Source organism: Sceloporus undulatus, chromosome 2, assembly GCF_019175285.1.
Source record: "Sceloporus undulatus isolate JIND9_A2432 ecotype Alabama chromosome 2, SceUnd_v1.1, whole genome shotgun sequence".
Classification (NCBI taxonomy): domain Eukaryota; kingdom Metazoa; phylum Chordata; class Lepidosauria; order Squamata; family Phrynosomatidae; genus Sceloporus; species Sceloporus undulatus.
This window is the reverse complement of record NC_056523.1, coordinates 160,094,781-160,107,120: the sequence shown is the minus strand read 5'-3', so window position 1 is coordinate 160,107,120 and position 12,340 is coordinate 160,094,781. Positions and strand designations below refer to the sequence as shown.

The 12,340-nt window shown below is 40.4% G+C and overlaps 2 protein-coding genes across 6 annotated transcripts in view; both read left to right on the top strand.

The window, feature by feature from the left end:
- The window catches only part of MCRS1 (microspherule protein 1), a 554,896-nt gene that overhangs the window by 432,310 nt on the left and 110,246 nt on the right, over positions 1–12,340 (top strand). The window lies entirely within an intron of this gene.
- ITGA7 (integrin subunit alpha 7) overlaps positions 11,033–12,340 on the top strand; it is a 79,197-nt gene continuing 77,889 nt past the window's right edge. For all 4 annotated transcript variants that reach the window (XR_006101841.1, XM_042448645.1, XM_042448644.1 and 1 more), the window contains exon 1: positions 11,033–11,417. Coding sequence is in view for 3 of the 4 variants with exons in the window: in XM_042448645.1 (XP_042304579.1) it covers positions 11,248–11,417 (170 nt within the window). In the remaining variant the exon portion in view is untranslated. The remainder of the gene's footprint in view (positions 11,418–12,340) is intronic.

Sequence of the window (12,340 nt, the reverse complement as noted above, 5' to 3'; positions counted from 1 at the left end):
TCAGTGATGCCTATCATATCATATTTGCTTTGCTGTACTAGGAGTTCAAGTTCATCTTGCTTATTTCCCATGCTCTGTGCATTAGTGTAGAGGCATCGCAGACCACGGGTCCCATTTACTTTTTGCTTGTGCAAGTTTATTTGCCTCCCACTGTTGGATCCTTGCACTTTTTTTCTTGTTTCCTCTATGTCTGTTTGACTATTTTCTCCAGCCCTTTCGCCTTCCTTAATATTGTCTCCCTTCCCCACGGAACTCAGTTTAAAGCCCTCCTGATCAAGTTTTTGAGACTGTTGGCAAAAACATTTCTTCCAACTGGTGTGAGATGCAACCCGTCCATTGCAAGAAGTCCCTCCTCATGGAACCGCAGCCCATGATCAAAGAATCCAAATTGTTCTTGGTGGCACCATCTGCGAAGCCAGTTGTTCACATCTGCTATTTTCCTCTCCCTTCCTGGACCGTGCCCTTCGACTGGCAGAAGAGACGAGATGACAACCTGTACATCCATTCCTTTCAGCTTCCTACCAAGCGCCTTTTGATGTTCTGCAGGCTGTGTCTTGCAGTATCATTGGTTCCCACGTGGACCAAGAGGAAGGGGTATTGGTCAGTAGGCTTGACCAGTCTTGTCAGCCTCTCTGTCACATCACGGATCTTTGCCCCTGGGAGACAACACACCTCTCGAGACATCTTGTCAGGCCTACAAATCACTGCTTCTGTACCCCTCAGCAAGGAGTCCCCCACTACGACCACATGCCTCCTACGAGATTTAGCAGCAGCTGTTCCCTTGGGTGGGACTCTCAGGCTCCCCTGCTCTGTCCCTGAAGTCTGTCCATGCTGCTCTTCTTCATCCTCCTTGATAAGGGAAAGAGCTTTGAATTGTTTCTCTAGCTGCAAGCTCCCCGAACAATCCCTTCTTGGCCTACTTCTCTGTGTGGCATTCCTCCAGCTATCTTCCTCCTGTGTATGTGAAGTGACCTCCTCGGCTCTAGCATCTTCCTCTGCATGGTATTCGTCCAGGATTGTTAGTTCTGTTCTGTCCAGGAAATCCTCCTGCTCCCTAATACGCTGAAGTATAGCTACTCTGGACTCCAACTGCTGCACTTTCTCCTCCAATACAACTCCCATCAAATCCATCTAGAATGGTGGCCACTGGATTTATCATCTAGCACATCTGGAGGGCACCAAGTTGGAAAATTCTGGGCTAGAGGATTGTTGTGTTAGTACCACTGATTTGAATCAGACTTACTCTCAAGTAACTGTGTTTCGGATAGTATTCTAATAACAGCTTCTGAGTGGTTAACTGCTATCAAGTCGATTTTTAAAAATAATCTTTATTGAAGTTTACAATATGTACACCCCCAACGTTTTACATTCATAATCAGGTATATATGCTTATATTCCAAAAAGAATGACATTTCCCCCCACCCATCCCACCCATCCCCTTTACATTTGCAGGAAATACTTTCTTAACAGCTCATCCAAAACTAATTCTCTTTTATCAACAAGTTTTCCCTATAACTACGATCCTCTTACATAACTGTTTTGCTAAAATACCATTAGAGGCTGCGCCCGACCTTAAGCCTTCTATAGCACTATTTCCCGCCTACTGTTATATTGTATTATTTATTTATAATTAATCTTTGCATACAGGAAGAAGTGAAATTAAAGTTGAGAGTGTTTATTTTATCTTCCATCTGTCTTTACAGAATTTTAATAATGGATCCCAAATTTCTTTTGCCTTTTCATATTTATCTTTTTAGAGCCAGGGTGATCCTATCCACTTCTATTATTTCTAGAGATTTGCAGAGCCATATATCAACCGTGGGTCCTTCTGAGTTTCTCTATAGTTTTGCAATTGACATCCTGGCAATAGTTATCAGATACAAAATTGGTTTTAACTTTTGTCTAATATCATTGCTGTCCACCATATTCAATAAGAAAAGCTCCGGGTCCATCTTTAAATCCACTTGATATATCTTGTGTATTGTATCTCTAATTTCTTTCCAAAATATTTGCATCTTCGGGCATGTCCACCACATATGGTAAAGGGAGCCTACATTTCCGTTACATCTCCAGCATATTCCTGTGTTGTTTTTGTAAATCTTGCTTAATCTGGAAGGGGTCAAGTACCACCTGTGGATCATTTTTATCAAATTTTCTTTTATATCCATGCATGATGTGAACTTTATACCTTTACCCCAGGCTTTTCCCCATTTATCTAAATTTATTGTATGTCCAATGTTTTTTGCCCAATTAATCATGCACGGCTTAATCCTTTCATTTTCTAGTTCTAATTTAAGGCATAGTTTGTATAATTTTGAGATTAGACCTATCCTTTTACCCCCTCAAATGATCACATCTAATTCAGTTTCTTCCCTACTCACTCCTTGTTCTTTGCTATCCATCCTGAATCTTTCTCTCAACTGGAAGTAGGAGAACCATTGCAATTTAATACCACTGTCCTCTAGTTCTTTCTTAGATTTCATTGTCTTTTGCCCTTTTTCTATTTTTAAGATTTCTCTATATCTCAGCCAATTATCTTTCTCAATACCAGTGTTTTTAAATAGGGCTTCATGGGGTGAGACCCATTCTGGGATGGATCTATATATTTTCTCCTTGTATTTGTTCCAAACCCTGAATAGTGAATTTCTAATTATATGGTCGTTGAAAATTTTGTTCTTAGAGATTTTCCCATACCACATGTACGCATGCCAGCCATAGATTAAGTTGAATCCTTCTAAATTTAGCAGTTTGTAGTTTTCCAAATGTATCCAATCCCATACTCAATCTATGCAGCATGCGTGGTAGTATAATTTAAGATCTGGCAAAGCCAGTCCCCCCCTCTCCTTACTGTCTATTAATGAAGACCACTTTATTCTTGCTTTTTTATTTAGCCATATAAATTTCAATATATCTTTTTTCCATTGTCCAAATATTAGATCGTTTTTGATTATTGGTAGATTTTGGAATAGAAAGATCATTTTTGGGAGCATACTCATTTTAAATAGTGCAATTCTGCCCAACCATGAAATTTGTAGTTTTGACCAAACTTCCAATTTTTTCTTTATTTCTTGCCAATTTTTCTTATAATTGTTTTCAAAAAGATCACTGTTTTTATTTGTTATATATATACCTAGATATTTGACTTTTTTCTGAATTTGAATTCCCGTTTTTGTTTGTAAACTTTCTTGCTTCTTTTTTTCCAAATTAAATGTAATCATTGCTGATTTAGATTTGTTATTTTTCAATCCAGCACAAACCCCAAAATCATCAACCAATTGGAGGGCTCTTTCCACATTTATTAAAGGGTTTTCCACAATTATAACCAGATCATCAGCATATGCTTTGATTTTATATTCTTGGCCTTTTATTCTAGTTCCTCTAATTTCTGTATTGTTTCTTATATCATTACATAGTATCTCCACACTCATTATGAATAATAGAGGGGAAAGTGGGCAGCCCTGTCTAGTGCCTCTCTCAATCCTAACCGTTTCTGTTTTGGATCCATTTACGATAATTTTTGCCAATTGCTCCTTATATAATTGTTTTACCCAATTTGTTATATTATCTCCCAAATTCAGTTTTTGAAATAAATTTAACATATACTGCCAATTCAAATTATCGAATGCTTTTTCTGCATCTAAAAACAATAAAGCCAATTCTTTTCCTGGGTTCTTTTCATAAAATTCGATAATATTAATAATTGTCCTTATGCTATCAAGTCGATTTTGACGTATGGTGATCCTATGAATGAGAGACTTCCAGGTCATCTCTGTCATCAGCTGTTCTGCTTAAGTCTTGCAGCTCAATGGAACCTACTTCAAAGTGAGTGTGTGTAGAACACCAGTCTTACATGATAATCCTATTAATATTTACTCTAAAGTAAACTCCATTGAGTCCAGTGTGACTTAATCCACAGTAATAGAATATAAGATTGCAGTCTTAATTATGTATATGGCATGTCTTTGTCAGTGTTCAATTTTGGATGCTTAAGAAAAAGTATGTACTGAAACCTCCAAGCTGGTAAGTGTTGAGGGAATGAACATCAATCCATACCCCCATCCCCATTATCTTTCATAGGCTAGAAGGCCAGTGGATTGATTTTCTTTCCTGTGAAACATTGCAGCCTTGATGTTTCAGTCCATGATGAGCAGTTGACGATGATCATTTTCTGTTTTAGCTCACAACAGGCACCAGTCCCTTTCTCAATTAATTGGGGGGGGGCTGATAGTTTCAGTCTCTTGGGAACAATGAGTTCTGTGGGTTGATAATTAGCACTTTAGAGTCTATTCAGTGCTCTGGAGAACTAATTCATCCCTGCCAGAATGGTTTATTATAGTCTTAACAGATATAATGAAAAGCAAAAAGAGACAGACTAGGAAAGAGGAAAGGAGGTAAATCCAGATACAGTACTTTGGTTAGTGAAGGGGATCAAAACTCCTACTGAAACCAATTCTGATCTTTAGGGCTACCCATGTTTAGTACAGGCCAAATGTACACCTGTACCAGTTCTGGGCATATCAAAGGATAGTCCATCCACCAGCTCCCTCTGAGGCCACAGGATGTTGCAAGCAGATTTTTTGTGCTAGTGAAAAGAGGCCCAGTCAAGCAAGAGTTGCAAATATCTTTGGTACTCAGTCTGCAGGAAGGGGTCCTACCATGAGTGTATTGAGAGTCAATCTGATAAAGAAGGAGGAGGAATTACTTTACCGTTTGGATTCCCACTTGTCCACTACTTTCTCTTTTGCTTTATCCATTTTGGAGCCTGGAGGAGCCTGGAATACCTAAAGAAAATTCTTAAATAATTTGACCCTTAATGAGTTAGCATTCAAATTGTTGTTCTTTGGACAATTTATCTGTTTTCTTTGCCCCACCCCATATTTACTTGGACATGCAAAGTGGAAGATGGCAGAAGTGACTGTCTCACCTACCACTTCCCAGGCTGCTCTGAATTAACAAAAAGAAGACTTTATCGCTGATCCCTGTCCTGGCTATCAAACTCTCTCATCCCAATTTGTGGAATGTTGATCAGATACTTTGACTGCCTCTCAATGAATGTAGGCTAGGTTTTCTAGATTTTTTTTATCAACTTCAAGAACTCCAAAATAAGAAAGGTCTTAGGAGAAGATTTAATCTTCTAAACAAGGAATTATTTTCACGTGTCTTTTTCTACTGCTATGTTGGTGCTGCTTCTTGGCTTTTTAGAGAAAGCTGCCCTCAGACTGTGATAAGAAGAGGGAAATGAGCTTTTCTAAGCCTAATTTGGAAGTTGTGATTTATTTTCTAAGGAAAAATTTCCCATGCTACAATTTACAACAGAACAGAATTGGTAAAACTTGTATCTCTTCCAACTTGTATATACTTTCTCTCATCTGGAGGTAATAAGTATAACTGTCATTTATATAACAACTTTTGTTCTTTCTGAAAGGGTGTTCAGAGCCAGCTAGAGGGCAATCCCCTTACTCACCAACTGCAGTGTACTTTCCTCTAATACCAAACATGGCAATTCTGCTGGGGCACTCTATTTCTTTTAGTAGTAAGATTATAAGATGGGCGGATGAGAGTAGAGGCTGGAAAGAGATGTAATGGTTACGACAGGCTGTAAGAAATAACTTTCTGAAAAGGAAAGTGAAGGTTATGTTTGAAAAGGCATTCAGAAAGGTCCTCAATTCTCTCCCATTTCCAGTTCAAAATCAATTCAATGGTGCTAGGAGCGTGACTTACTGGTATCCCTTGATCTCATATATGTTGTAAAAAGAATCTGAAAATGAATGATTTCTTCTATAGTTTGTGGCTTCTCTTCTTTTCTCTTTGTGTGGTTTAGAGTTCTGTTGCCAAGACCACTTGTCTATCTTTCGTAAATCTTGACTGTGTAAATAAAATAATAATTTTATAAAAGTAAAAGTGTTCTTCACAGTTGAAGGAGAATTGTGTAGACTTGCACACAAATTGAAATGCTTGTTTGTCAGGGCTGGGAAATCTTCACTCCTCCAGGTGGTTGGGACTACACCTTCCATAATCCCTTATCATCAAGTAGTCTATTTTAGAATTCTGAGAGTTCAAGTTCAAAACATCTAGAGGGCCAGTGTACACTGTCCTGATATTTACTTTGGATTATTGAGCTGTGTGGCAGGGGGGAGAAAGGGAGGAGGGAGAGAAGGATAGATGCATCCTACAAGGGAGCAGGGAAGTGTGAGAGCAGGCAATTGCACCTTACACAATAATGGATTCAGGTGATGAGTGCTGACAGAAATGGAGCTAGAACAGAGCCACTGAGAAATGAGATGAAAGAAACTACTTGCCTAGCAGACAATCCCCCCCCCTCCAGGTTTTCAGGACTCCAAAAATATTTTTAAAATAAATCTAAGAGGGAAACAGGCAAACATTTCTAACAGTTGCTCAGTAGTATGCTGAATGATGCTGCTTGTCATTTGGAAAAGAAAGATAGCAAATGTGGGTATGGGAGATGGGAAGCAGTTTCTCTGGGGAAGAGATGACTATCTGGAAGCTTGAATGGGGGCACTCCTGTTAGAAGGCAAGGAACACTGCAGCATTTTCTTACAGGTCCCACTTGTTCTTCAGTAATCATCATCATAAAACTTTCAAAGAAGCAAGTCAGTCCAGAAGAAAGCATCGATTGAGGAAGAAAGGAATTGATACTGAGGGAACAAAATAATATCATCTTCCTGACAGTAGGAGCTGTTCCAGAGTGAAACAAGCTGCCTCAGAATATGGTGGAGTCTCCTTCTTTCATAGACTCATAGAATCATAGAATTGGAAGAGATCACAAGGGCCATCCAGTCCAACCCCCTGCCATGCAGGAACTCTCAATCAAAGCATACCCGACAGATGGCCAGCCAGCCTCTGTTTAAAACTTTGGAGGTTTTAAAACACAATCTTGATGGCCTTCTGTCAGGATGCTTTGATCTTGTATTCCTGCATGGCAGGGGGATGGATTGGATGGCCCTTGTGGTCTTTTTCAGCTCTATGATTCTATGATTCTATTCTTGGGAAAGGAAAAACCAATCCTAGAGGTTAGGATGTATACACTGCTGCTAGTATTAAAACTTTTTTTTGTGTGATTTGTTTTGACCTGTCTCTGTCTGTGGGAAAGTTTTGCATCCATGTGTGTGGCATACAGTGTATAAATGCAATATATAGGATAATGAAGCAGATATTTGGAAAGTAGTGTTTCTCCTGGCATTCAGAGGCAGTGATGGAAAATGTTTCACTTGCTGGATATCTGCCTTGGCATGCTGCTCTTCAAGACAGAGGAACTATGCCAGGGAAAAAAAGGATTGGTAGTTCCACTCATTGCAAATGATGCAGTTCTATGGCAATGATGAGAGGGATTGGTGACCAGACTGGTGGTGCCTAATGGCTTCCATGTCAGGATGGTGCATGTTGTTTGGGTCTTAGGCCAGCCTTTAAAGCAGCTACTCAATATGGTGACTGCTATCCCCAAAATAGGCTCAGAACCCATGATGGGTGATGTACAATGAACCCCATCAGTCAGCCAAATTGCTCCAGATAAGGGAGAGCTTATCCTTGTAGAGCAGTGGTTCCCAACCTGTGGGTCAGGACCCCTTTGGGGGTCGAATGACCCTTTCATGGGGGTCGCCTAAGACCATTGGAAAACACCTATTTAATTATTGTTATGAAGTAGCAACGAAAATAATTTCATGGGTTTGGGTCACCACAACATGGGGAACTGTATTAAAGGGTCGTGGCATTAGGAAGGTTGGGAACCACTGTTGTAGAGTTTTATGATCAATAAGTATGAAGGGATTGTCTCTCCCAGCAGATGTTAATATGCGATATATATTGTAAAACAGTTGTATCATTGTGGTGACTCACAATTACTAGAAGAGAAGCAGGCTTTGCATTGCTTGTGAAACATCCTAAGCCTATGCACATTTATTTGAAACTAAGCCTAAGTGAATTTAGTGGGACTTACTGTTGCTTGGACATGCATAAGGTCTGGCTGTACCCAGCAAACTCCAATTTTCTTCTAAAGAAAAGAAGTGTAAAATAAGAAGCTTGAACATAAAGTAAATCAGAGAACGTAGGAGCCTGTATTACAAAAACATCAGGAACCATTTGTTTTAGAGAAGTTCTGCACTGCACCCTCTTTCTACACCGGACTGTCTTATTCCTCAGTAGACAGTCTTAAGTAAACTGCTGTAATATCTTACTTGCTAATTTACCTGTTTGTTTGGAGTGGCATTAGAGTGGCTCAGCTGGATGACCGCAGAGGCGACCTTGTAGCAGCCAAAAGCTCAAGTGGTAGGCAATGCCATCAAATCCAGCTTTAGCCTAGTTGTTCCATTACAGATCCCAGGATGCTGTTGTGCGCCTGTGTTTCCTGATTCTACATTCTGTTTACAATTATTCAAGCTGACCCTTGATCCTGACCCCCTCTTTTTCCCGAGGGGCATTTAAAAATTATTACTGAGTGGGAAGGGCAGGCAGGTTGGAATCTTTGTTTCTGCCCAATATAGCATGGTACATCTATTCAGGGGTCTTATTCTCTGTCTCTCTCTCTCTGCGCATGTGTAAGGCTGGGGCTTGCAGGAATACCTTTTCTGGGGTCTTCAGAAAGAATTGGGCCAGTTCTTAGATTCTGTTTAGAATGAGGCAGTTTCCAGCAATGAATATGGCAAACTTATAGCTTATAGATAATAGATAAGCTGTAGCAGAAACTATGAGATAACCAGAATTTTAGAAGAAGCAAGACACTGGAACTGATATAGAAAGAATTGTCTCCCCTCAAAAAAGCAAGAGCTCTCTCCACTTTCTAACTACTAAAGTTGAAAAAAACAAGCCGTGCAAATGGCAGCCCTGCTAAAATCAGAACAGGAATCCCAAAGGACTGAGGACTTCCAAGTTCTTCCTGTGATGCTTGTGCTGTTCCTTTGCTGCTGCTGCTGCATTTGTAAATGATATGGATTCCCAGGGATGTGGGGCCTCTGCCAACACTCCAATGTCGCTTCAAGCTTTCACAGCTGTTTAAAAATAGCCCCCATGTACTGGAAAATGTGATGGCTGCTTTTTGTCCTGTATGTGGCTCATGGTGGGAGCTGAAGCAACACTATTCTTCTTCTTTTAAAAAATATATATCTATAGACATCCCTGGGGTGTCTTGGTTTGAAGTAGGGTTTTCAATAGTGAAGCCCCAGGGCCTCTCAGTATAATGAATTACATAACCTCCAAATGTACAAGGTGTGGTGTTATTCTTATATTTGAAGAGATATCTTCAGGTTCACAAAAATATTTCATTTTCTTGCTTAGGATTTCAAGGTGCATAAGGATCCAGGCAATGGAGAGTTTTGAAGCTACAATTCCAGTGGAGTGGGGAATGCTGCTCTTGGTTTAGCCCATACTTGGGGATAGAGTTCAGCACCACAGATAGCATCTTTTAAGTTGGGATTAGAGCTCAGAATGGATTCACTGCTCCTTTGACAGAGGCGCCTCCAGTTGCCCCTATAGCTACAGGTGAATTTTATTAAGGTATTTGCATATGCGGTAGATGTACTCATATGAGATGGTCTTTACTGGGATATTACTGGTCAGCAGATCACCTTTGACTCACAGTTAGCATTGTCAAACATGTTTCACAATAAAATTAGCAATTTCTTATTTAGAGACTCAGGACCAAAACACACTGCAGGAATAATCTGCTTTGAGACCACTTTATTTGCCCTGGCTCAGTAATAGGGAAGCCTGGGAATTGTAGTTTATTGTGGCACCAGAGCTCCCTGACAGAGAAGGCTCAATGTCTCACAAAACTACACTTTCCAGAATTTCCTAGCATTGAGCCAGAGCAGTTAATGTGGTGTCAAATTGGATTATTTTTGCAGTGTATTTTGGACCTTAGTCACTTTTTTCCCCAAAAGCCAGTTAGATGTCAAACAGCACTATGCTGGAAAACACAGATGACCATGTATGGGGAACTGCACTTGTCCTGATACTGACAAACATTGTACAGTGAGTCACGAAGGGGTTAGAAGGAAGCAGATTCATTTGAGAGCATATGGTTCAAGTTTATACATTTATCACTTTTCAAATTGGAGTTAGTTCCCTGCAATTCTTTGATTGCAGGTGGAAGGGTTAAACTAGCATTCAACAAAGGACTTCTGTTCCTTTGGAAGCTCCCAAAATGCACCTTCGTTTTGTACATCCAGTCAGCCTGAAGCTGCCTGGATTTGTTTATATCTCTGTAAAATATGAGTGATTAAGCAAACTGAGAAACTGACAGAAATGTGTTGATTTTCTCTTTGTTTTTTCATGACTTTTTATGGGTATTTGTTATTTGCTTGTTCTGTATTTGATAGTTTAACATAAATAACATTTAAAAAATATTTGGTTGTACTCAATATCTGGCATGCTCCACTGACACACTAAAGGCTGGCCTGCCAGACCTGGGAAAAATTACCTTTTCTACAAACAACAACTGCCAGAACAGGGGTTAGGAGAGATCCAGAAGCTGTCCAAACAATTAACTTTCCCCAGCTTTGTTCCTAGGTAAATATGTACAGAATTGCAATTAAATTCCTTCCTTGCACCTTTGAGTTTTTTCAGTACTGTACTTGAGACAAGTGACAGTATTCCCCCCCCCCCAAAAGTACAAGGCAGTTTGAAAGTAGGATCTAGTTTGTCCATTGATTTTACATCTAACAGCATTTGAAAGTTTTTGTATCTTTTATCAAAACCCTTTTGAGCAAGGCCAACATACACCATGCTGTGGTACTGAAGATCAGTTGCGTGGTGGCTTATTAGTTCAGAAAGGTTCCTTGGTTCCTTCCTTCCTTCCTTCCTTCCTTCCTTCCTTCCTTCCTTCCTTTTTAACCAAAGTTTTATTTACAGTCGCTGGATCTGTGGCCTTTGGGTTTTTATGCACCTGCTTTTTCCCTCCTCTGGTTTTTCTCTTTATGCTGTCCAGTGGTACATTTATAGGAAGGGGGCGTGTTTGCTGTTTGAAAGCTGTGCTCCTCCTACCTGCACTACAGAATGGAGGGAGAGAGAATGAGAAAGAGACAGAATGAGGAGGGAGACATATGAGGCAAGGTTGCCTGAGGATTTGTACAATCTCAAGCTGGCTGGGCAGCCACAGTCAGTCAGGAAAGGGAGTGAGAGGGCGTGTGACAGAGCCAGGCAACTGTCTCCTCCAACGCCTCCCAGAGAGGGAGGTCTGAGAATAGTTACAGTGGCAGCTCCAAGTATTGTGCCTGCTACAAGCTGCCCAGCAGCATGTTTGGGACACTCAACTTCTCTCTCTTTTGCCTCACCCTCCACCTCCTGGGGACTTCAGCCTTTAATCTAGACATTACTGAAACCATCCTCAAGTATGGAGACAATGGCAGCTTCTTTGGCTTCTCAGTGGCATTGCACCAGCAGCTCAGACCTCAGCCTGTCAGCTGGTGAGTTCCATGCCTTGCATGACAGGGTGTATTTCTGTTTCTCTCTATATAGCAAGGTCTGAAAGGTGGTGTGTAAGTAGCATGAGTTGTGTTAGTGAATGATTCTCTCACATAAGACTGGTGAGACAGCAAAGTCTCCCTCCTGCTTTCAGACTTAAAATGACAAGGGTCACAAATCTTGCCGGGAAGTCTTTTGAATTCAGTGTATCAGTTTTAAGCTTTGACTTCCCCACTGCTTCTTTCTGTGTATGGGGAAGAGAGGGAGGGAGAGGGAGGAAATTCAGTAGTCAATGTCTAAATCCCTGGCCTCTGCAATTAAAACATAAACCATTTGTGTCTTCCTCTTTGGGACTGAAATATGTGAAATGGATATTCTGTGAGATTTTGTTGGCATCCACAGCCTCTGTTGCTGCTTCTGCTGCTTCTGAGTTATTTACAAGGTGTTCTTTCCTTCCCTTCCCAAGCCTTTGGCCTTGGCAAGGATTTTGTGGAAGGTGCTGCTGATGGTAATAATTTCTTTCCTCTAACCTCTAGTGGGTGTTGATTGTTTCTTGAAATTCCATTCGTGTGATGATTTTAGTACTTTATTTGCAGGGTGGGAAGGTGGATAGTTACATTGCCCAACCCTAAATATTTATAATGTTTCTGCAGAGAGGGTGTCTTTGACCTGCAGCCACTGTGCCAGAGTTTGCATTACTGTGTTGCTAGCTAATAGGCTATTTACCCTTTCCCTACAGTCTGCTCAAACATTCCTACAAATTTCACTAATAAATAATCTGGTATGTTTTGAAATATGTTTTTCTTCCATGGATGTGTGCTATTTTCTGTCTTCTTCTCCCTCCTCCTGCTACCACTTTCTGTATCTTGGAAGAGACAGGAAAGATCTAATTCTGAACAATTTCCAAAGATACATGCAGACTCAT